This window comes from Nerophis ophidion, linkage group LG13 (genome assembly GCF_033978795.1).
Source record: "Nerophis ophidion isolate RoL-2023_Sa linkage group LG13, RoL_Noph_v1.0, whole genome shotgun sequence".
Taxonomy (NCBI): Eukaryota; Metazoa; Chordata; class Actinopteri; order Syngnathiformes; family Syngnathidae; genus Nerophis; species Nerophis ophidion.
In genome coordinates, this window is record NC_084623.1 from 19,189,463 (window position 1) to 19,215,768 (window position 26,306).

General features: G+C 40.7%; 1 protein-coding gene across 1 annotated transcript in view; it reads left to right on the forward strand.

The window, feature by feature from the left end:
* Positions 1–19,017, forward strand: part of wnt6b (wingless-type MMTV integration site family, member 6b) — a 156,866-nt gene extending 137,849 nt beyond the window's left edge. Inside the window, exon 4 of the mRNA XM_061918486.1 lies at positions 11,812–19,017. Within this exon, the coding sequence (XP_061774470.1) occupies positions 11,812–12,273 (462 nt within the window). The 3' untranslated portion in view covers positions 12,274–19,017. The remainder of the gene's footprint in view (positions 1–11,811) is intronic.
* The last annotated feature ends 7,289 nt before the right edge of the window (positions 19,018–26,306 follow it).

Sequence of the window (26,306 nt, forward strand, 5' to 3'; positions counted from 1 at the left end):
ATAAAAAAGCTTTGCCTTTACCGGAAGTAGCAGACGATGTGCGCGTGACGTCAACGGTGTGAGGGCTCCTCACATCCTCACTTTGTTTATAATCATAGCCTCCAGCAGCAAGAGCTATAAGGACCGAGAAAGCAACAATTTCCCCATTAATTTGAGCGAGGATGAAAGTTTCGTGGATGAGGAAAGTTAGTGAGGCACTAAAAAAGAAAAAAAAAAAAGCGACGGCTCTGGGCGGCGGCAGTGGTAGCGTTTCAGATGTAATTAGTCACATTTACTAGGATAATTCTGGAAAATCCCTTATCTGCTTATTGTGTTAATAGTATTTAAGTGAGATTAAATGAGTAAAGTCATACCTGAAAGTCGGATGGCTGCGGTGAACGCCAGTGTGTCAAAGAAAGCCGATGAGGAGCCAAGATCACAGCTGCTTTTTGACAGCTACAGGAAAAGGTCCCTTAATACACTGATGTCTCCGGTAAGAGCCGAAAATTTTCCCATCCAAAAACGTATGTAGTGACGTAGAGAAACATGTTCGCTTGACCGCTCAGTGTTAAAGCTTCACAACAAAAACAAAGAAACACCGGCTGTGTTTCGGAGCTAAAGGCAGCTGCAATCCAACGCTTTCCACCAACAGCAATCTTATTTATAGTCTCCATTATTAATTGAACAAATTGCAAAAGATTCAGCAACACAAGTGTCCAAATTACTGTGTAATTATGCGATGGAAAGAGATGACTTTTAGCCGCAAGTGGTGCTCGGCTAATATGTCCCCTCCAACCAATAACGTCACAAACACGCGTCATCATTCCGCGACATTTTCAACAAGAAACTCCGCGGAAAATTTTAAATTGTGTTTTAGTAAACTAAACATTGTGTTGCAATGTTAATATTTCATCATTGATATATAAACTATCAGACTGCGTGGTCGGTAGGCCTTTAAAGTTAAAGTACCAATGATTGTCACACACACACTAGGTGTGGTGAAATTTGTCCTCTGCATTTGACCCATCCCCTTGTTCACCCCCTGGGAGGTGAGGGGAGCAGTGAGCACCAGCGATGCCGCGCCCGTGATTAATTTTTGGTGATTTAACCACCAATTCCAACCCTTGATGCTGAGTGCCAATCAGAGAGGTATTGGGTACCATTTTTATAGTCTTTGGTATGACTCGGCCGGGGTTTGAACTCACAACCTACCAATCTCAGGGCGGATACTGTAACCACTAGGCCACTGAGTAGGGTAATGCTTAACCCAAAAAATAACAAAAGGGAAAGGAATAGGCAATGGCCATGCAAAACCAAAGTAAAACTGAAACGGCTAGAAAGGAATCAGAAATACAATGCTGGACGACAGCAAAAACTTACAGCGTCCACAAAGTACATCTTTGACAATCAACATGACATGACAATGACATGACAATCAACAATGTTCGCACAAAGAAGGATAGCAACAACTTAAATAGCCTTGCTTGCTAACACAAAGCCGGTGCGGGCAAAGGAAGACATGAAACTACAACTGGAAAATACCAACAAAACAGGAAGGGCCACCAAAATAACAGCGCAAGACCAGCATGAAAACACCAACAAACTCAAAATGACCTGGTGGATTATCCTTTTTTAACGATTTCTGCTGGTGGTGGGCCTCCATATTTTTAAATGAAAAAAATGTGCCTTGCGTCCAAAAAGGTTGAAAAACACCGGCTCATGGTACTCTTAAGGCGTTGCTTGTCCTGTGGAATGTTCCATCATTCCACCAACATTCAAAAGGAAAAACACATTGCCCCTAGCCATGTTCGTGTAGCACCGTAAGCCGATATTCTTACAAGAATCAGGTTTCTGAAACACCAAAAAACAAGAGCGTGCCACACATTTTGTTTTCAAGCCTGCGAGGCAGCTATCCTCTCACATTTACACAGCTCAGGGAGTTCGTCCCTCGTTGCTCGCCTGAACGCCCCGTGAGTTATGGACCCAGCAAGTCATTTTGCTTCTCAAAAAAAAGAGGGATACGAAGTAGCAACCTTTTAGCTCGGTTAATGATGTTGATTTAAAGTGCGGCTTTTAACATATCTCGCAAATCGCCCTTTTAGCCCTCCGCGCTGTTCGGTACACAGACTCGCAGAAAAAAAACGTGGCAGGGAGAAGACATAATTACAGTCGACTGCAGCCGGGGTCACAGACAGGTGGCGGAGAACTGACAAGCATTTTGGGATATTTTCCAATTCTAGCATTAGTGAACGATCCGTTTTGAACGTCGGCGAACAAAATGCCCTCGGTTGCGAAATAAGTACGCTTGAATGCGTGGAAATGTCTGTTTATGTGCAATCATGCATGTGTGCATACACGTTTTGAAAATATGTGTGTGTGTGTATGTGTGTGTGTGTGTGTGTGTGTGTGTGTGTGTGTTCCTGTGTGTGATGGGTTAATTATGCGCAGTATAAGTGAATGATCTGTTGTCAAGGCTTGTTAGAAGTAGGAAGGCCAGAGGCAACATGAATGAAAGGGGGAGGAGGGTTAGACACTTAAATTCCTTCAGAATTGTGTCTGCTTTTGTATCACCGATCCATTGTTTTATCAGCGGGTTGTTTTTATTTTGAAACCGTGCACAAAAAGGTAGGATTAAGAAGAACTTCATTGGTTTTCTTTAAATAATGCAGTGAAACCTCCATCAATGAACTGAGTTGGTTCAAAAACATGGTTCATCAGTATAAAAGTCACTATTTTAGTTTAAAAAAAATGCACACTTTGAAGAAAATATAATATATATACATATATTCCAGATCAATATAACAATACTAGCAATACTGAAATAAACTGCAACTAAAAACAGTGCAATAACATCCATCCATCCATTTTCTACCGTTTATTCGCGGGGGGCACTGGATCCTATCTCAGCTACAATCAGGCAGAAGGCAGGGTACACGCTGGACAAGTCGCCACCTCATCACAGGACCAACACAGATAGACAACATTCACACACTAGGGCCAATTTAGTGTTGCCAATCAACCTATCCCCAGGTGCGTGTTGTTGGAGGTGGGAGGAAGCCGGAGTACCCGGAGGGAACCCACACAGTCACGGGGAGAACATGCAAACTCCACACAGAAAGATCCAGAGTGCAGGATCGAACCCAGGACCTTCGTATTGTGAGGCCGACGCACTAACCCCTGTTAGCACCGTGCTGCTCCCCCAGTGCAATAACAGTGCTATATATTTTCATAACATGGTCACTACTGCCTACTTTCTCTTGTTATATTCTTATTTTTACTGTTAAATTTTAATTCTTATTGTGGCTTTTTATTTTTATTCTAAGGCTGCAGCTAACGATAATTTTTCTATCAATTTATCGATGGATTATTTTTTTCGATTAATCTATAGATTAATTATTATTATTCTGCAATTGTATAAGCATTTCAAAAGTAAAAATATTGCTTATTTTGCTTTAAAGTGTCCAAAAATAAAGATGAACATCTAATACAAAAAGTGCAAAATGAAATATTCTGTAAGAGTGTAAACATTTCAACAAAAGTAAAAGTATTGCTTATTTGCAAAAATGTGCAAAAATAAAGATAAACATCCAATACAAAAAAAGTGCAAAATGAAATATTCGGTAACAGTGTAAACATTTCAACAAAAGTAAAAGTATTGCTTATTTTGCTTTAAAATGTGCAAAAATAAAGATAAACATCCAGCACAAAAAAGTGCCAATCTAAATATTCTGGAGCACTGGAAACATTAAGTACGGCTTTTAAAATGTGCAAAATAAACATCCAGTCCAACACAGTACACAATAACCAATTCAGTTGTAATGAAGAAAGGTTAGCATGTCTACATCCTCTGGGGCAGGGGAAGGGAACCTGTGGCTCTAGAGCCAGATGCGGCTCTTTTGATGACTGCATCTGGCTCTCAGATAAAATCATAGCTGACATTGCTTAAAGGGGAACATTATCACCAGACCTATGTAAGCGTCAATATATACCTTGATGTTGCAGAAAAAAGACCATATGTTTTTTTAACCGATTTCTGAACTCTAAAAAGGTGAATTTGGTGATTTAAACGCCTTTCAATTGTTCGCTGTCGGAGCAATGACCTTTCACCCGTGACGTTACAATGGGAAGCAATCCACCATTTTCTCAAACACATTACACACACAAGTGAAATCAGCTCTGTTATTTTCCGTTTTTTCGACTGTTCTCTGTACCTTGGAGACATCATGCCTCGTCGGTGTGTTGTCGGAGGGTGTAACAATACGATCAGGGACGGATTCAAGTTGTCTTATGTGGAGTGTGCATCGATTAGCACGGCATGCTAATCGATGCTAACATGGTGGAAATGGCAAAAATGTGTGGATATCCTGCGACACTCAAAGCAGATGCATTTCCAACGATAAAGTCAACGAAATCACAAAGGTGAGTTTTGTTGATGTTATTGACTTATGTGCTAATCAGACATATGTGGTCACGGCATGACTGCCAGCTAATTGATGCTAACATGTTATTTAGGCTAGCTGTATGTACATTTGTAGCTATATTTGCATCCAGCCTTTCCCTCCCCCCACATTTAATGCCAAACAAACACTTACCAATCGACGGATTTAGGTTGCTTCAGTGGTCAAAAGATGCAATCGCTGGTTAGAAGGCAATCGCCGAATAGCTTCAATAGCTATTCAATAGCTCAATAGCTTCAGTTTTTTCTTCAATTTCATTTTCGCTATCTGCCTCCACACTCCAACCATCCGTTTCAATACATGCGTAATCTGTTGAATCGCTTAAACCGCTGAAATCCGAGTCTGAATCCGAGCTAATGTCGCTATATCTTACTGTTCTATCCGCCATGTTTGTTTGTATTGGCGTCACTCTGTGGCGTCACAGGAAAATTGACGGGTGGATTTACAGATAGCGAAAATCAGGCACTTTAAAGCCTTTTTTCGGGATATTCCATGATGGGTAAAATTTTGAAAAAAACTGCGAAAAATAAAATTAGCCACTGGGAACTGATTTTTATTGGTTTTAACCCTTCTGAAATTGTGATAATGTTCCCCTTTAACACGATAAGTAATTAGTAATTCTGCTGGTAGTCACAGTGTTAAAAATAAAGTTTAAATTATAAAACATTCTCATGCATTTTAATCCAACCATCCTTGTTTCTATCGCACCTGTTCAAGATGTCGCATTAATGGTAACAAGTATTATATTATTGGTTAACTTTAGAATAACATTGTTATTAAAAAGAATTAGAGACTTATTATACTCTAAAAATGTTGGTCTTAAAAATGCACACATTTAGTTGTATTCAGTGTAAAAAAAATATTTTATTGCTCTCACGGAAATACATTTTAAAATATTTGGCTTTCATGGCTCTCTCAGCCAAAAAAGTTCCCGACCCCTGCTCTGGGGTGAGACTGGTTCTTTTCTTGTTTACAATATTCCCAGCAGCTGAAAATAGGCTCAGAAGGGGTCGATGTGACTGAAACTGAGAGGTAAGACAGACCCAGACTTTGCCAGAATTGCAAACCTTGTCCGAATGTTCTTTCCACTATTTTAATGGGTTTTCACTCTTGGAAATGGGGGATTCTCCAAAATTCTCTGACCATTTCAGCATCATTACTGTCATTGTTGTCTTCCTCATTGTTGCTGAGTTCATCCGTGTCTGAGCCAAGAAGTGTGTCTAGTAACTACCAGAGGTGGGTAGTAACGCGCTACATTTACTCCGTTACATCTACTTGAGTAACTTTTGGGATAAATTGTACTTCTAAGAGTAGTTTTTATGCAACATACTTTTACTTTTACTTGAGTATATTTATAGAGAAGGAACGCTACTTTTACTCCGCTCCATTTATCTGCAATCAGGTCGCTACTCGCTACTTTTTTTTTTTTACCGATCTCTTAATGCACGCTTTGTTTGTTTTGATTTTGTCAGACAAGCATTCAAAGTAGGAACTACGCATGCTTGCGTTTCACCAATCACATGCAGTCACTGGTGACGTTGGACCAATCAAACAGAGCCAGGTGGTCACGTGACCGTAACACGTAGAACCCGACATGTTGAAAAACTTACTGGGGTGTTACCATTTAGTGGTCAACTGTACGGAATATGTACTGTACTGTGCAATCTACTAATACACGTTTCAATCAATCAACCAATCAATCGAAAGTGTAAAGGAAAAAAGACACTTTTTATTTCAACCGTACTTCCCATCAAAAGCCTAAAGACTGATCGCACAGTTCCTGTCTTCACAATAAAAGCGCCACTCCATCGCGCCTGCGCTAACAAAATAAGAGTCTCCATAAACCAGCGCAAACAAGCTAGCAAGCCACGGAGTTTGCCATCAATGTATTTCTTGTAAAGTGTATAAAAACGAATATGGAAGCTGGACAGATAACATGCCAAAAACCAACAACTTTCATGTGGTATTAGACAGGAAGGAGGAACTTTTATTCTTCTCCATTTGAAAACCGCGACGTTATCAGCACTACTGTCTGATTCCAATCAATACAAGTCATCAGAATCAGGTAATACACCAACTTATATTCTTGTCTTCATTAAAGTTAGGAATCTATATGTTAAACATGCATGTATATTCATTAAAACACCTTTAACATGTCAACAAAAACCGCAAAATAAACAAATATAAATTATATACTGTATATATATATATATATATATATATATATATATATATGTGTGTGTGTGTATATATGATATGTGTGTGTATGTATATATGAGGTAGATCACCTCGACTTGGTCATTTATTAAGTATTGATAAACGTTGAAAAACTTATTAGGGTGTTACCATTTAGTGGTCAATTGTACGGAATATGTACTGTACTGCAATCTACTAATACAAGTTTCAATCAATCAATAAATGCCTACCGAGCCTACGGTGCTGTTAAGTTATTGTGGCTCAATTTGCCTTAATTTTTATTTTATTTTAATGTATTATTATTTAATATATAATATTGTTGTAGTTGCTTAAGAGATATTCCTGGCTCTGAATTTGCTCATTGCTATTTTTATGTTTTTGTGCATTATTTGTTGCTGGAATCATTAAACGAACAGGTTACTCATCAGTTACTCAGTACTTGAGTAGTTTTTTCACAACATACTTTTTACTTTTACTCAAGTAAATATTTGGGTGACTACTCCTTACTTTTACTTGAGTAATAAATCTCTAAAGTAACAGTACTCTTACTTGAGTACAATTTCTGGCTACTCTACCCACCTCTGGTAACTACACACATTATCTTGTTAAATGTGTTTAATAACACAACAATGATAGTATGATTAAAGTGAAATTTAATTGTTTGTTTGTACATATTTTATGTAACTGTTAAAATGTAAAAGGTATTTGCACAACTAATTAACGTTTGCGTTAAAGAGGAGCGCATCTTTGTAAACACTGAACAGCACGCCAAACGCACATCTCAGAGCGAAACGGTGCTTTAGTTTATGAATTTACAACGCAGATACAAATGACACATTCATGTTTTTGTGTAATGATGACAACGTATACTCAAGTGGACGATTGACTAGTTAATGGTGATGGCAAGAACGCTGTCGGGTGTTTTATTTTCAAATGTTTGTTCATAGCCGTTTGTGCTGCTAAGGCCATTTCCGTTCGACACGGTGTCCATACAACAACATTATTAGGCCGTTTATTGAAATACTCCCACACTTTTGATGACCGTTGCCGTGCTTTTTTCCGCTTGCTCGCACAGCTCGCATCGTCTGCTTCGCGCTCCACCATGACAGTCGTGTGACGTAAATATGCGACGCATCGACGCACAAAAACGGCGTCTACGTATTTTTACGTCATTGATGACGTAAAAATACGTACGTTGACGCGTCGTTTCAGCCTATTTTATTCTTATTGTTATATTTTCTATTTTATTTCCGGTACCAACAGTTGGTATCGGGACAACACTATACAACACTGACCGGCGCAAGGTACGACATTTGTGGAAATAAACACATCAGAAGTGTCGATCGTTGTGGAAGCTTTTCGAAAATGCTACGCCTGTGTGTACAGGATGTCAACAGGATTTGACAATGAGGGGCCCCGCCTCTTCAAAATGGGTGTGTCCGCGTGTTCAGGAAGTAATGCCAAATACGCATAAATACTTACATACACACAGTTATTCAAACACGTATACATAAACACGCGCACACACAGGTACCTACGCTCCCACATGCATATCACAAATACAGTACATACCTACACACTCACAGTAGGTACATCACACGCACATTTTCTGTGCAAACATACATATTCACATACTGTACATATACTTTCACTGTACAAACATACATATACACCAGTGACGTGTTGTCAGGGGAGGCAAGTGAGGCATAAGATGTTCCAAAATAAAGTAATAAAATAAAATAAGTTTTAATATTTATCTTTTGGTTTATGCTTTCTATGTGGTTTTGGTGTGGTTCCTGTGTATTTTGATCATTTTCATGGTCAAAATCGCGGAAATTCCGTGTTTCCTGATCAAAACAATGCAGCAGACGAGAAGTGAGGCAGACACAGGCGGTGCCTCCACGGGTACACACCGTGTGTTTTGGGCGTGTGCGTGTGAAGGGGTGCATGCTTGTTGCTACTGGGAAAAGGCAGGTCATGAGGCAGCAAGTACCTCTGCCTCAAGGTAGGGGGTGATACATTGTCAACTTGCAGTTCAATTCCTCAGCAGTAGTCTGATTCGCCACACTGGAAGAAGTGGGGGCGCTCAAGCTATTAGACACAGGTCTCTCCAGCGGAAGCCAGAATTGTTTTTTTTGTTTTTTTTAAACTGTATTTATAACAAACATGGTATTTTTACTAGAGTAAGCCAGCATTTGTGGGTGTTTTTAGTCAGATGCTAAAATATTGTTTAATTTCTTGGAATGAAATTGAATTAAATGAATGTTTCTGCCAATATGGAGGATTATATACTGTATCCAAGATTGAATACTTCTCTAAACTGGACTTTAAGACAAATTGAATGCGATCATACAAATTACGTTTTCATGGAGGATAGCTATTGCTGCTTCAGATACAAATACAGAAAGATAAGATACAATCACAATAGTTCGTTTATTTTGTTAAAAGCAAACGGGACCAAAAAGTATTTAATAACAACTTTATCAAATACTTTTTGGACCCATTTATCATATCATAATATCATTATGGTAACGTTTTCATGAAAGCGAATAACTCCCTTTTTTCCCCTGTAACTCTAATGTGCAACCTAAATCAACATTGACTAGAGCGGCACATATGAATTCAAGTAAAAAAACAAAAAACAAGAAAAAAAAGTATGTATGCCTCACCTGGTGTTAAGTTCACCGCACGGATCTGGTAGACACATACTGTACACATACAAGTACACATTCATACATACACTCATGTGTATAATCACATTTCATCAAACATATATTAACGTTGTTGTCAGGTTCAAACACTGATGACATCCATTAAACAGACAAAGAAGCAAGGAATTAAACAGAGACAGAATTAAATTTGGCTCAATTGAGGAGAAACGTCTGGGCTGTACTCTTGTACAGTCTCCACCACGCTCTGACGATAGATTGTACGCCTCCTCTCTTATTGGACTTTCCCTGATTACATGGCAACAGCTGTTTCTAAGGGAGGGGGGTCGTAAACAGCCATCTCCTTTGTTATAAAACAGTTCAAAGAAAAGGCCATAAAACAGTTCAAAGAAAAGGTCCCTGGAGGGAGGTCAGAGCCTGCCTCCTCTCCGATTTGTACATCTCGGGTCAAGACAAAATCTTCCTTTGTATTACAATACATCAAAGAAACTGACGCCTTCATGTCGCTTCCCATCGTACACAGTGGTGTTTTAAAAGCCTTCTGCTTGGTAGGATCATAGACAGTTTTTGTCCTCTTGCAGGGCGAGCTGAACTCAATGCAACACAAAGTTTTCTGATAACTTAGATACAGACATTCTGACAGTTGTTGCCCTACGGGAAACTGGGTAACAAATGGCACACTGACAAAGCTTAACCTATCATTACTATAACAATCTACAAGGTTAATATAGTTGGCTTCTCTTTCTTCCTCTCCATTTATCGGCTTTCTTTTGTATTTCAAGTTATCATTACATGTATTTATTGTTGTATTTGAACAATTGTATTGTTAAAAATAGAGGTTATTATTGTTGTTATTCATTATCAATAGTGCTCTTTCTATTGGTATATGTATTGCTCCATTTGTAGTGTAATAATGTGGATTGTCATTTCTGTATTATTTATTTCACTAACTGCTTCTTTGCTATCAGTTTTACCATCATGTTTGTTCATATCCTATTTTCTGATGTTGCTCTATTGTTGTTGTTGTTACTGTTGTGTTTGTTGTTGTTTTTGTCTCTCTGTCTTATCCCCCTCTTGTCCCCACAATTCCCCACTTTGTCTTCCTTTTTTCCCTCAGCTGCACCCAATAATAATATAAATCCATTTAATAAAGTCAAACACAAACAAGGCAACGAGAGAAGTATACCGCACTTCTCTTTTGTAAAGTAAATCTGGGCATCTAACAAACCCCGTTTCCATATGAATTGAAAAATTGTGTTGGATGTAAATATAAACGGAATACAATGATTTGCAAATCATTTTCAACCCATATTCAGTTGAATATGCTACAAAGACAACATATTTGATGTTCAAACTGATAAACATTTTTTTTGCAAATAATCACTAACTTTAGAATTTGATGCCAGCAACCCGTGACAAAGAAGTTGGGAAAGGTGGCAATAAATACTGATAAAGTTGAAGGATGCTCATCAAATACTTATTTGGAACATCCCACAGGTGTGAAAGCTAGTTGGGAACAGATGGGTGCCATGATTAGGTATAAAAACAGCATCCCAAAAAAAGCTCAGTCTTTCACAAGAAAGGATGGAGGGAGGTACACCCCTTTGTCTACAACTGCGTGAGCAAATAGTCAAACAGTTTTTAAGAACAACGTTTCTCAAAGTGCAATTGCAAGAAATTTAGGGATTTCAACATCTACGGTCCATAGTATCATCAAAAGGTTCAGAGAATCTGGAGAAATCACTCACACTGATTTCTCCAAATTCTCTTCACAGTGAACATGCCCTTTCCCAACTACTTTGGCATGTATTGCAGCCATGAAATTCTAAGTTAATTTTTAATTGCAACAAAAAAAAATAAAGTTCATGAGTTTGAACATTAGATATGTTGTCTTTGTAGTGCATTCAATTGAATATGGATTGAAAAGGATTTGCAAATCATTGTATTCCGTTTATATTTACATCTAACACAATTTCCCAACTCGTATGGAAACGGGGTTTGTACATCAACAAAATGATTTGCCTGAGTAGCTGGACAGGACATCAAACCTCCCGACAAGCAGAAGAATACTGAGTTGCGTCCCAAGAACACCACACCTACTGTGAAGCATGGGGTTGGACACATCATGCTTTGGGGCTGTTTTTATGCTAAGGGGATAGGACGATTGATCCGTGGTAAGGAAAGAATGAATGGGGCCATGTATTGTGAGATTTTGAGCCAAAACCTCCTTCCATCAGTGAGAGCTTTGAATGGTTGACCAAATACTTATTTTCCACCATAATTTACAAATAAATTCTTTGAAATTCCTACAATGTGAATTCCTGGATTTTTTTTTTCTTCACATTCTGTCCCTCGCAGTTGAAGTATACCGATGATGAAAATTACAGACCTCTGTCATCATTTTAAGTGGGAGAACTTGCACAATCGGTGGCTGACTAAATACTTTTTAGCCCCACTGTATGTGCCCTCCCTCACCTCTTTACCGCCCTGTGCTCCTCTCCCCCTGCCAGGCGGTGAAGCTCTACATGCGGACCGAGTGCAAGTGCCACGGACTGTCCGGGTCGTGCACGTTACGCACTTGCTGGAAGAAGATGCCGCACTTCCGCGAGATCGGCGACCGCCTCCTGGAGCGATTCAACGGCGCCTCCAAGGTGATGGGCGGCAACGATGGCAAGACTCTCATCCCCGTGGGCCAGAACATCAAACCTCCCGACAAGCAGGATCTCATCTACTCGGACGAGTCGCCAGATTTCTGCCTGGCAAATCGGAAAACGGGTTCACTGGGGACGCGGGGACGCATGTGCAACAGCACCGCCATGGACATCAGCGGCTGCGATTTGCTCTGCTGTCAGCGTGGCTACCGGGAGGAAACTGTGGTGTTTGAGGAGAACTGTCTGTGTCGTTTCCACTGGTGCTGTGTGGTCCAGTGCAAAAAGTGCTTGGTCCGAAAGGAGCTTAGTCTCTGTCACTGATGAACTGGCTCGGCCTCCTTGGTTGTATTTACTTCTTTCAAGACATCAAACCTTTTGCCTCGGCTGTTCGGAAGGAAGATGCTGACGGCTTTAATACCCTTTTTTGCACCTCTCCTGCCTACAAAAATGTCAGCAAACACTATCACTTTTTGGCAATGCTATTACTGATTGCCTCGATTTTTGGGGAAAAACCTGTCTGGAAACTCTGTAGATGCTTGACAAAGACACAGAAGTAAAAAACATGGATGTGTCTCGTCTCGGAACTACCTATTTTTGCTTCTGTTTGAATCAAAAAGAGCCAAAGAATGTGAATTTGTGTAAGTACAGAAATATTTTATAGGGCACCCGTCAACTGCAGCACTTGAAGTGGACTGCTTTCGGAATTTTCATCATTGACTTTAAAGGGGAACTGCACTATTTTTGTATTTACAATTAGTATGTACAAAACCCAAAACCAGTGAACCTGCCACGTTGTGTAAATCGTAAATAAAAAAAGAATACAATGATTTGCAAATCTTTTCCAACCTATATTCAATTGAACAGACTGAAAAGACAAGATACTTAATGTTCGAAATGGTAAACGTTTGGAATTTGATGCCTGTAACGTGTTTCAAAAAAGCTGGCACAACTGGCAAAAAAGACTGAGAAAGTTGAGGAATGCTCATCAAACACTTATTTGGAACATGCCATAGGTGATCAAGCTAATTGGGAACAGGTGGCTGCTTTGATTGGGTATAAAAGCAACTTCCATGAAATGCTCAGTCATTCACAAAGAAGGATGGGGCGAGGGTCACCACTTTGTGAACAAATGTGTGAGCAAATTTTCGAACGTTAAGTATCTTGTCTTTGCAGTCTATTCAATTGAATAGACTGCAAAGACAAGATACTTAACGTTCGAACTGGTAATCGTTGTTGTTGTGCAAATATTAGCTAATTTGGAATTTGATGCCTGTAACGTGTTTCAAAAAAGCTGTCAGAACTGGCAAAAAAGACTGAGAAAGTTGAGGAATGCTCATCAAACACTTATTTGGAACATCCCATAGGTGAACAAGCTAATTGGTAACAGGTGGGTGCCATGATTGGGTATAAAAGCAACTTCCATGAAATGCTCAGTCATTCACAAAGAAGGACGGGGCGAGGGTCGCCACTTTGTGAACAAATGCGTGAGCGAATTTTCGAACAGTTTAAGAACGACATTTCTCAATGAGCGATTGTAAGAAATTCAAGGTTTTCACCATCTACGGTCCGTAATATCATCACAAGATTCAGAGAAGCTGGAGAAATCCCTGCACGTATGCGGCAAGGCCCGTGACGTTCGATCCCTTAAGCGGTACTGCATCAAAAAACAACATGAGTGTGTAAAGGATATCACCACATGGGCTCAGGAACACTTCGGAAAACTACTGTCAGTAACTACAGTTTGTCGCTACATCTGTGCAAGTTAAAACTGTACTATGCAAAGTGAAAGCCATTTATCAACAACACCCAGAAACGCCGCCAGCTTCGCTGGGCCCAAGCTCATCTAAGATGGACTGATGCAAAGTGGAAAAGTGGTCTCTGGTCTGACGAGTCCAAATTTCAAATTGTTATTGGAAACTGTGGACGTCATGTCCTCCGGACCAAAGAGGAAAAGAACCATCCAGGCTGTAAGTTCAAAAGCCAGCATCTGGGATGGTATGGGGGGGAATTAGTGCCCAAGGCATAGGTAACTTACAGATCTATGAAGGCACCATTAATGCTGAAAGGTACATACAGGTTTTGGAGAAACATAAGTTGCCATCCAAGCAAGGTATTTTTCATGGACGCCCCTGCTTATTTCAGCAAGACGATGCCAAGCCACATTCTGCACGTGTTCCAACAGCGGTATTAATAGAGTACGGGTATTATACTGGCGTGCCTGTAGTTCAGACCTGTCTCCCATTTGAAAATGTGTGGCACATTATGAAGCGTAAAATACCACAATGAAGACTGTTGAACAACTTAACCTGTATATCAAGCAAGAATTGGAAAGAATTCCGCCTGAAAAGCTTAAAAAATCGGTCTCCTCAGATCCCAAATGTTTACTGAGTGTTGTTAAAAGGAAAGGCCGTGTAACACAGTGGTAAAAATGCCCCTGTGTCAACTTTTTTGAAATGTGTTGCTGTCCTTAAATTCTAAGTTGATGATTATTTGCAAAAAAAAGTTTCTCAGTTCGAACATTAAATATCTTGTATTTGGAGTCTATTCAATTGAATATAAGTAGAAAAGGATTTGCAAGTTATTGTATTCTGTTTTTATTTCCCATTTACACAACACGCCAACTTTACTGGTTTTGGGTTTTGTAAGACAAGAACACATATGTTTTTTTTTTTTTATGCATTCTAAGTCGTTAAATGTGGCACATACAAGGTGGCTAAAAAAGCAGCGAGTAGGAGGTGTCTATTGCTTGGTTTTAAACAAATTTTAAATAATAATAATTTTAAATATGCGTGCTGTCAATGGGTAATAGGCGCCATTTAGCCATTCTCGAAGAAAAATGCCCTATGCATTCGTTCTTTTTAACTGTACGAAACATTCCAAATCGCGGTAAGGATAAAGGTTTCCTCAGAGTTCCTCGAGGGGTGATCAAAAACGCCGAGGAAAAAAGTAGCACACACTCCAGTCCAAGTGAGCAGCGTCGAAGAATGCACAAATTTGCAGTGATCACTTCATTAAAGGTTTTTTTGATATACGTTTAACGTTTATTGTTTGTGGAAGTCGCTTTCTAGCAGTTCTGCTGTAGACACGGCACAAGAACCAAGCGTGCAGGTTTAACAAAGTTTTAACAAGATTTTTCCAAATGTTTTTCGGCATTGTCGGAACGTTGCCGCCTCTCCCAATCCTCTCTCTCGCTCTGCTCCTGGCCGCTTACTGTTAAAGACAACATATGATTAGCTATACACGTACCATTCGGGCGGCATAGCTCCGTTGGTAGAGCGGCCGTGCCAGCAACTTGAGGGTTGCAGGTTCGATTCCCGCTTCTGCCATTCTTGTCACTTCCATTGTGTCCTTGGGTAAGACACTTTACCCACCTGCTCCCAGTGCCACCCACACTGGTTTAAATGTAACTTAGATATTGGGTTTCACTATGTCAAGCGCTTTGAGTCACTAGAGAAAAGCGCTATATAAATATAATTCAGTTCACTTCACTACCACCGGTGAAATTTAATCACCTGCCAGCTGTGTCTCGCCATCAGCACATGCCCCGCCCCGGGCTGCTGGTGCTCGTCCTCAGTACCATGGACAGCGGCGGTGACTTTTCCTCCTACAGGCAGCTCTGACTGCACTTCCCCCCACAGTGTTTTTTTATTTATTTAATTAATCATCTTGATATTATTTGTGTATCTTAAAACATTAATTTGCTTTGAAAACGCACCAACTCGGTGAGTCGAAATAAAACAAAGCAAAAGGCAATCAAAAATAATCTTTCACCACATACACAACATTGAGATCTATAGTTATATTGTGATAGAAGGTGGAAAAAATGCGTATTCGTAAACAGCATCAACAAACATGGCAGTGGACGCAGAATTCAATCATGAAATGCAACCTTAACCGAGCCAAAAAATATGCATATTTATAATGTTAAAATGTATCCAAGACAGGGAAAACCAGGGTTCTTGTAAATGTAGCTTGCATCCACAACAAGGCAACAAACATGGCTGTAGACACAAAGTTAAATCATGACATGCAACCATACCCGAGCAAAAAAACTATGCGTATTTATTCGTAAGGGTCTTGATCCCAATTTCCTTGACCCAGCCACATACAGATAAGTTGTTGGCCTCCATGCTTTTCCAAATTTTCATCTGTTCCGTAGTGTAGAATCAAGTCTGGAGCACGAAATCGTTGGACATGTCTGGGGACGCGACCAACAGATAACTCTTGATATCAATCGAAAAATCTTTGGATAAAGTATAAGGATGTATTCCATTGCATTGTTTGATTTTTTTTTGCTCGTATCTGCTTTTTGCAGGAAGATTTAGGCCCGTTGTGCATTCAGATCATTTGTCTGCCGCTTGCGCTTGTTGCACAACGGCAATCTTGGCTTGGTTGACCACCACAGTTTTTCACTTCCGGGAAGAAGTCCCATCACGGAATACAAGCAATTATCCCCATAAAAATAAAATGAAAAATAAAAAAAAACGCCAACAGTACTCATGGGACCTGAACAATATATACCAAATAAGGTAACACTTTAGTTTGGGGAACATATTCTAAGTAACACAGACTTAATTAAGAGTTATTTGGACACTGGGGGAACATATTGTAAGTAACAAATACCTCATTTAGAGTTATTTGGTTAGGGTTACGGTTAGAGGGTTAGGGTTAAGGCCATGCAGAATTAGGCATTAATAAGTACTTAATAAGGACTAATTAAGAGCCAATATGTTACTAATTTGCATGTTGCATTCTAACCACTAGAGTGTCCGCCCTGAGATCGGTAGGTTGTGAGTTCAAACCCCGGCCGAGTCATACCAAAGACTATACAAATGGGACCCATTAACTCCTTGTTTGGCACTCAGCATCAAGGGTTGGAATTGTGGGTTAAATCACCAAAATGATTCCCGGGCGTGGCCACCGCTGCTGCTCACTGCTCCCTTCACCTCCCAGGGGGCAAACAAGGGGATGGGTCATATGCAGAGGACAAGTTTCACCACAGCTAGTGTGTGTGTGTGACAATCATTGGTACTTTAACTTAACTTTAACGTTAATAGGCAACTAATTAATGGTGAATATGTTCGACATATTAAAGTGTTAGCAAAAATAACATTAAAATAGTTTGTCTGCATTAGTGATTACAATAACAATATCGTTAAATAGTGCTATCTGCGCCATGATCAAAAAAATCTAACTAATGAGTGCTTCTATGTTGACATTTTATATAGGTTTCTAGATCGACATTTTTCCCGAAGTGGTCTCTGATGGTTTTAATGACGTCTGTCATGATTAGTAGCAGTTGTTGTCATTCGAGGTAAAATAGAATATGGTGCGTCTGCGAAATAATGTGCCACCACATGCTTAAAAGCCTACTGAAATGAGATTTTCTTATTTAAACAGGGATAGCAGGTCCATTCTATGTGTCATACGTGATCATCTTGCGATATTGCCATATTTTTGCTGAAATGATTTAGTAGAGAACATCGACGATAAAGTTCGCAACTTTTGGTCGCTAATAAAAAAGCCTTGCCTGTACCGGAAGTAGCAGACGATGTGCGCGTGACGTCACCGGTGTGAGGGCTCCTCACATCCTCACAATGTTTATAATCATAGCCACCAGCAGCAGGAGTAATTTGGACCGAGACAGCGACAATTTCCCCATTAATTTGAGCAAGGATGAAAGATTTGTGGATGAGGAAAGTTAGAGTGAAGCACTAAAAAAAAAGAAAAGAAAAGGCGACGGCTCCTGGCGGCGGCAGTGGGAGTGATTCAGATGTTAATAGACACATTTACTAGGATAATTCTGGAAAATCCCTTATCTGCTTATTGTGTTAATAGTGTTTTAGTGAGATTATAAAGTCATACCTGAAAGTCGGAGGGCTGCGGAGAACGCCAGTGTCTCTGAGAGAAGCCAATGGAGGAGCCAAGATCACAGCTGCGTTTTTAACAGCTGCAGAAGGAGGTCGCATAATCCGCTGAAGTCTCCGGTAAGAGCCGACTTAATATCACAATTGGTTGACATCTGGTAGAGAAACACGTTCGCTTGACCGTTCTGTGTAAAGCTTCACAACAAACAAAGAAACACCAGCTGTGTTTTGGTTGCTAAAGGCAGCTGCCATTACCTCCATTGTTAGCTGACTTTTGCTAACATTTATTTACAGGTTAGAATGCATAAAAAAAGAAAGACGTTGTGAATAATTGGCAGCGTTCCCGAAAAAGTGCAGTTCCCCTTTAAGTGTCTCACATTTATAAGACATGGTTCAGGTAACACAATTCACATTTTGATTTATTTATTTAATAATCCCCATTTGAAATCAAGCCTAGATTACAAAAGGATAAAAAAGACACATGTTAATAATGAGTTTGTCACTGGGACATAAAGACCTCAAATATACAAGATATTTAGAAGAATCGAGTTAACGTTGCTTTTTCAGCCTATGCTCTGGAGCAAATATCCAAGCTCGGGAGAGAATAACCACTGTCTCCACTCAAACAGTTTGCCATTTAAAAATACAGAAAAGGAATAATGACCTTTATAAATGGCGTCGTGTTGTCTTTACAGATTCTGTTTATTCCTAATGTTGTATTGTTCCTCAATTGTCGAGAAAACCCGTTGCACGCAATGTCATATGTGTTCTTTTTGCAAAACTTGCATTTTTCACAACTTGAAAATGTCCTTTTAAGGGTCACCAAAACTCGAATAAGAAACTCGCGGTAAATCAAAACTATGTTACTTTTAAATGTGGATAAGTATGGCAAAGAGATGTTATCGGTTGGAAGTCAATTCAGACCAAGTTAAAGGTTTTATGTGAATTTTATTTACATTGTCACCTCTATTTCTTCACACGGGTGTATGCGAGCATTTACATTCTGGATGTGTAGACATGCTGGTTATTTTAATTCAAGCACACCCAAGGGAAACAGTATGTTTTACTTTAAAGCCCCCCAAAAATCAAATAAATGCACTAGATGTAATGAAGCATATGATCCCTGAAATGTAATCCAACCTTTGGGGCAGATTTGGCCACGTTTCCATCTATAATAAACAACAATGGGCGACAGTCACCAGAGGTGTGTTGAATCTGTAACCTATTATGATGATTACTTTAGTATCTTTGACAACTTTTGTACTCCACCAAGGTGAACCAAACTTTATTGCTTCCTAAAGCAGTATTTTTCTCCCGAAAATCTCCCGAAATTCAGCCGGTGCTGGAAGCCACGCCCCCTCCAGCTCCTTGCGGACCTGAGTGTTGACAGCCTGTTTTCACGTCCGCTTTCCCACTATATAAGCAGCTTGCCCGCCCGCTGACGTTACAACATCTACGGATTTGAATAAAAAACTGCACACACAAGGAGACAAAGCAGAAGAACGAGGAAGTTACAGCCATGGCGACGCCGTCTGTAATAGAGTGATTCTATGTCGTCTGTTGCCATCTCCTGGTGAATGTTGCCTATAGCGTTATGGCCGAGGTTGCTTTTTGATTGGCCAATGATTTACGTGGTGTTCGGCACCTGACGGCAAGTGAGGGAGTCAGTTTTGAAGCCCACAGTAAAGAGACGTAACTTGATCACCTCGCCGGGTTATTGACGCCAACCCAATATATTACACCGTCGACGACCAAAATGAAGAAATAAATGGCAGAACAAAGGTTACTAATATAGTGAAAGGTAAGTGTTGTTGTTGTTTTTTTAGTAACCAGCAAGCACAGTACAGTTAGTAGAACAAATGTGTTTTTATTACTGTGTATTTGATAGGTGCCGTCTGAAATTCAACTATTTCTTTTATGTATATATATAATAAAATAAATATATATAGCTAGAATTCACTGAAAGTCAAGTATTTTATACATATACATATATATATATATACATATATGAAATACTCGAGTTTGTATATTGTAGATGTAAATTTATTCCTCCCCTCTTAACCACGCCCCCCACCCCAACCAGGCCCCCCCAAACACACCTCCGCCCCACCCCCGACCACGCCCCCCCACCTCCGGAAATTGGAGGTCTCGAGGTTGGCAAGTATGGCTGTCCTTATGATTTGGCTGCTAATTGCAACTAAATATAGAAAACCGTTTGTTATTGCTACACTCAATGAGGCTATCTTCAAATAGTCAAAGATTCGACGAGTCAACCATCTGCTCGGAGTCATATCATCAAATGTTGAAACCACCCTCGCAGCAGGTGTGTTGGGAGGATAACGTGATTCCGTTCATGTTTTCATTTGATGTTAGAAAATTATTCTTGAGGTTGTACGGTTTACCGGTATTAGTTTAGTACTGCAATACTGATGAATCATATTCGGTGCTATATCACCTCTGAAAAGTACCGGTCCGACAATGTCGTCACGTCATAACATTGCTGGTTTATGAGCAGACAAGCATGTTCGGCAGTGCACAATCCCAGAGTACTTACAAGCAGACACAGTGTGTAGACAGAAAAGGGAGAACGCACGCATTTTGGCTTAAAAACTAAGGATAAAAGTGAAGTTATAACAATTAAACGCCCTCAGGAAGAGGTACTTTAAGACATCGCTAACTAGTTAGCTGCTAAAGTCCAGCCCCAGTCAGCAGTGTTATAGCTACGTCTAAATGACTTATCTTCGCCTCGATGGCGACAAATAAAGTACGTTTCTTACAAGTATTGTCCATGCAGTCACCGGCGTCAGAATGTAAACAAACGCCATTGGTGGATCTACACCTAACATCCACTGTAATGTTACCAAGTACAGTAGCGTATCTCGTATCTACTACGATTACGTCGATATTTTGTGGCATCACATCTTCTTTCGTTTTTTTATTTATTTATTTATATTATGTTTATAAACTCAGGAAATATGACCCTGGACACATGAGGACATTGAATATGACCAATGTATGATCCTCTAACGACTTGGTATTGGATTGACATCCAAATTGGTGGCATCATCCAAAATTAATGTAAAGTATCCAAACAACAGAAAAATAAGTGATTAATACATTTGAACAGAAGTGTAGATAGGACATGTTAAAAGAGAGATATTAACAGTAAATGAACAAGTAGATTAATGATTCATTTTCTACCACTTGTCCTTAATAATTTTGTCAAAATAATAGAATGGATAATGACACAATGTGTTACTGCATATGTCAGCAGCTATATTAGGAGTCTTTGTTTACTTACTTACTAATAAAAGACAAGTTGTCTTGTACAAACTTGCAATAAGAAACATATGTTTAATGTACCCTAAGATTTCTTATTAAAATAAAACCAATAATGCAATTTTTGTGATGTCCTTTATTTATAAAAGTATCGAAATAATTTTGGTACCAGTACTGGTACCAAAATATTGGTATCGGGACAACACTAGTGCAGACAAATAGTTTTTAGAGAGTAAGCGGTACAGTTTAATTCCTACTCAAAGCGGTCGCTGCTAACTGGTCTGTCCCTTTTTTTTTAAAAAACCTCTGACTGGGTTTTGGCCTTTCACATCTCTTAATTGTCTGCACACAAGAAGATTTTACCTATAGTGTTGGGAGGATGTTTGAGGATAGCCGGGACACGTTGCTGTCACCCACAGCGTTTGCCATTCCATCACGCTCCTCTGGCCGGCTGAAATCCCGCCTTCTGCCCTGGTGGTACTGATCGCCGGAAACTTGAAACGGCGCAGGCGCCTGGACGCACCACTTCCCCCCGGAGGTGAAGGTCTTCTTTTAAAAAAAGTAATGACCCTTCTATTGGTTCACATCCAAAAACTTTGGTACGACTCTTAATCCTTCTATTTAGTCAAGTTTAATGTCTTCTTGATACCGCACCAACACCACAAACTGTGGTTGAGCATTTTTGTGAGGTGGGAAAAGCTGCAAATAATATATTTATTTATTCATTCTAATGAAAGACTTTATTAGTAGTAGGGGCAGCACGTGGGTTAGTGCATCTGCCTCACAATACGAGAGTCCTGAGTTCAATCCTGGGCTCGGGATCTTTCTGTGTGGAGTTTGCATGTTCTCCCCGTGACTGCGTGTGTTCCCTCCGGGTACTCCAGCTTCTGTTATGGTTTGCACAGGGGAGATGACGGCACGGCAGACACAAGGGGGTGGTAATTTCCAAAGATTTATTATATATATATATATATATATATATGGACCAATAATATAATCCATCCATCCATCCATTTTCTACCGCTTATTCCCTTTCGGGGTCGCGGGGGGCGCTGGTGCCTATCTCAGCTACAATCGGGTGGAAGGCAGCGTACACCCTGGACAAGTCGCCACCTCATCGCAGGGCCAACACAGATAGACAGACAACATTCACACTCACATTCACACACTAGGGCCAATTTAGTGTTGCCAATCAACCTATCCCCAGGTGCATGTCTTTGGAAGTGGGAGGAAGCCAGAGTACCCGGAGGGAACCCACGCATTCACGGGGAGAACATGCAAACTCCACACAGAAAGATCCCGAGCCTGGATTTGAACCCAGGACTGCAGGAACTTCGTATTGTGAGGCAGACGCACTAACCCCTCTGCCACCGTGAAGCCCAATAATATAATAATAAAACAATAATAATATAAACTAGGGAAATGGAGTGTGAACGAGATCCAAGAGTTTGTATGGTGTAAGGCTATGTGCAGGATTTAACTAGAGGGTTTTACCATCAATGTTGGAGGTGCTTGTTTAGAGGAGCGGCGCTGTCCGACAAGGGCAAGGCAGGCAGGGTTGTCCAGGGGCTGAAGCGGGGTTGAGAGGCAGGAGCGAGTCGTCATAGTCCGGGGCCAAGCGAGGAGTTGAGAACCAGGAAGCACGAGGTAGGCAGGGAAGATCCAGGAGCACACGACACACAGCGTGACTTGGGGATGCACGCAGGGAACTGCTGGGTGAGGGAGGACACGACAATCAACACAGGGAAAGAGCAGAGATCAGGAAATACAGAGAGAGAGAGCATAAAGCTTGGGTCGGCTTACGGTACAGAAGAACTATATTCCGGCGCCTGATGGCAAGTTGAGCAGGCTAATGAAGGCAGCTCCTTCATATTGGCAGCTGTGCTGATTGCCGGTAAATGATTGCAGCTGGTGGCTGCTGCAGGGCAGAGGCGTCCCTGGATATCCGCGGCCGTGGGAGAGTCCCGAGGTGAGAAGTAGAGCGCAAGGATGAGGGCGCATTCCAATGCGCCCTGGCCATGACAGCTTCCTCCCACCTCCAAAGACGTGCACCTGGTGATAGGTTGATTGGCAACACTAAATTGGCCCTAGTGTGTGAATGTGAGTGTGAATGTTGTCTGTCTATCTGTGTTGGCCCTGTGATGAGGTGGTGACTTGTCCAGGGTGTACGCCGCCTACCGCCCGAATGCAGCTGAGATCGGCTACGGCACCCCCCAGCAACCCCGCGGTAGAAAACGAATGAATGGATGGATTTATTAAAGTACTTTTAATTAAATGTGGAATATTTACGTATAAGTGTTAGAGCACATCCATCAGATTTGTGTATAGAGAGAGTAAAAACGACCCGGTTTTAAGCGATCTCCCCAATAATTGGTAGTGACTACAGGGTGCCATGTTGTGTACCAGTTTGAAGCAGCAGCAAAGAGACACTGTGCATCCTAATTAAACATTTCTGTGGAGATGGCGGCGAGGAGGCGGAGCATGCAGCGAAGCAGAGAGGCGGGGCGCACTCGGAGCGACGCTGCAACCAGACGAATCAGGTGCGTAAACTACACACCTGCTCTCAATCCCATCATCTTCTGCTGCAGCATAAAAGGGGAGAGGGAGGAGCAGTCGTGGCAGATGTAGGCGAGGAAACCACGGCGAACGACGACCACGAACACGACGAGAGCGACCCAGAGCGAGATGCCACTCCGCGGAAGACGCAGTCACTGGCCACTGAAAGGTGCGCCACGACAAGCAGGAAAGGAGAGCGTGCTAGAATTTGGCATGATCGACTGGCAAGAAAAATTGTTTATTGAAAGAATAAACCAAAGTCAAACCTGTTACGATGCGTCTTGTATCAATCGACACTGCAACCCACATGATAACGGCGGGAGACATGTCACAATTTCATTTAAATGAGAGCCTTGTAAACATGCCCCTGCATGGGGATTCGCCACTCGCAATTGCATACGTTTCGGGCGAGCTGGAAATCAGAAAAAAATGGGAAGTGAAGATCCGCCAAAGAAGGCTGGAGATTCTTGTGCAAGGTAAGCAAGCATGCATACAGAATCAGAATCAGAAATACTTTGTTAATCCCAGAGGGGAAATTTAAATTTTCAGCACAATCTCATTTAAAATTAGACAAACATTACAGGGAGACAGAGCAGGATCGCTGACGGGTCTGCCAACTTCCGGCGCCCCTTACAAAAAAGGTGAGAAACAGGTAAACGCTGTGGAGGGGGCCCCTGGAGAGGGGGTCCAGACTGAGGCCAAGGAAAAAAAACCCTCAAAGGCATAGCACACATAAACATGTGTAAGAAGGGAACACCAAAGAACACAAAGGATATTAAAGACATTAAAAGAGCCGAGCTGATGCAACCAGCCATTTCTACATCCATCCATCCATTTGCTACCTCTTTTTACCTTCGGCCCTATCTCAGCTACAATCGGGCGGAAAGCGGGGTACACCCTGGAGAAGTAGCCACCTCATACAGCTACAAAAGTGAAATAACAACAACAACAAAAAAACATATAGACTGTGGTGGCCTCTGCAGTGTTCCACGCCATTGTCTGCTGGAGTGGGGTGAGCATGGCCAGAGACAGGAGCAGACCCAACAAAGCAACCAAGACAGCCGACTCCACCCTCGGCCGACAAAAAGTTGCTTCAAAATCACACTTTTTTCTGCAAACTGATAAATATTGCAGTATAAAGCAGCATTAGTTCAGTATTCAAGTTAATATGGTGATAATGAAATCCAGAAACCATGACTCCCCTGAGCAAAACCTATGAAAAATATTTTAAAAAGCCACATTCTTCACATCCATCCATCCATTTCCTACCGCTTATTCCCTTTTGGGGTCGCGGGGGACGCTGGAGCGTATCTCAGCTACAATCGGGCGGAAGGTGGGGTACACCCTTCACAAGTCGCCACCTCATCGCAGTAATTAATAACACATTTAAGTTATTATTCAAAGATGTATTTATTTATCTAATTTTGTATTATTTGCCCCTTTCTACGCGGGGCCTTGCGTACGGGAGGGGCGGTCCCTCTTGTGTACCCCAAAGAGAAACCACCAGCTGCAGTCAATCAGGATCACAAATGAGAAGTTTGTAGGGCTGCACCTTGTCATGGAAAAGACATTCTGAAACCTTCAGCACCACTTATTATACCGCCTGATGTATATGTTCAAACCTAATAATAATTCGGACCTTGTGGATGTACATTTTAAGATTAAAAATGTTTGCTTTTTAAAAATCATTAAAGATCAAGGTTGGATTTTTATTGCATCATGAGGAAGAAAAATATTCAAATAAATCATAAAAAAAATATATATATATATATTCACTATAAATCCTACTACTGACTGACATACTTCAAAAAATATAAACATATTGGTCAAAAATATTACACATGAAAAATATCATTCCAATCATATTTCACAGCTTTAGAAATTGTAAAAACGAACAAAAGCCAATGTTATTTCTCATCCATAATCACGCCATTGCTTATTTGTATGTTTATGAGTATATGGATTATATATATATATATATATATATATATATATATATATATTTTTTTTTTTGTTTTGTTTAATATTTAAACTATATTGCCGAAAGTATTTGGCCACCTGCCTTTACTCACATATGAACGTTAAGTACCATTCCATGGAATTGTCCAAAATGTTTTGGTATCTTTGAGCATTCAAAGTTCCTTTCCCTGGAACTAAGGGGCCAAGCCCAACTCCTGAAAAACAAACACCGAACCATAATTCCTCCTCCACCAATTTTCACACTCGGCACAATGCAGTCCGGAATGTAGCGTTCTACTGGCAACCTCTAAACCCAGACCAGTCCATCAGATTGCCAGATGGAAAAGCGTGATTCATCACTCCAGAGAACGCATCTCAACGTACTTTACAACACTGCATCCCACACTTTGCATTGGACTTGGTTATGTATGGTTTAGATGCAGCTGCCCGGCCATGGAAACCCATTCCATGAAGCTCTCTGCGTACTGTACGTGGGCTAATCGGAAGGTCACTTGAAGTTCGGAGCTCTGTAGCAACTGACTGTGCATAAAGCCTTTGCACTATGTGCTTCAGCATCCGCTGACTCCTCTCTTGTCAATTTACGTGGCCTACCACATGGTGGCTGACTTGCTGTTGTTCCCAAACTCTTCACTTTTCTTATAATAAAGTTGACTTTGGAATATTTAAGAATGA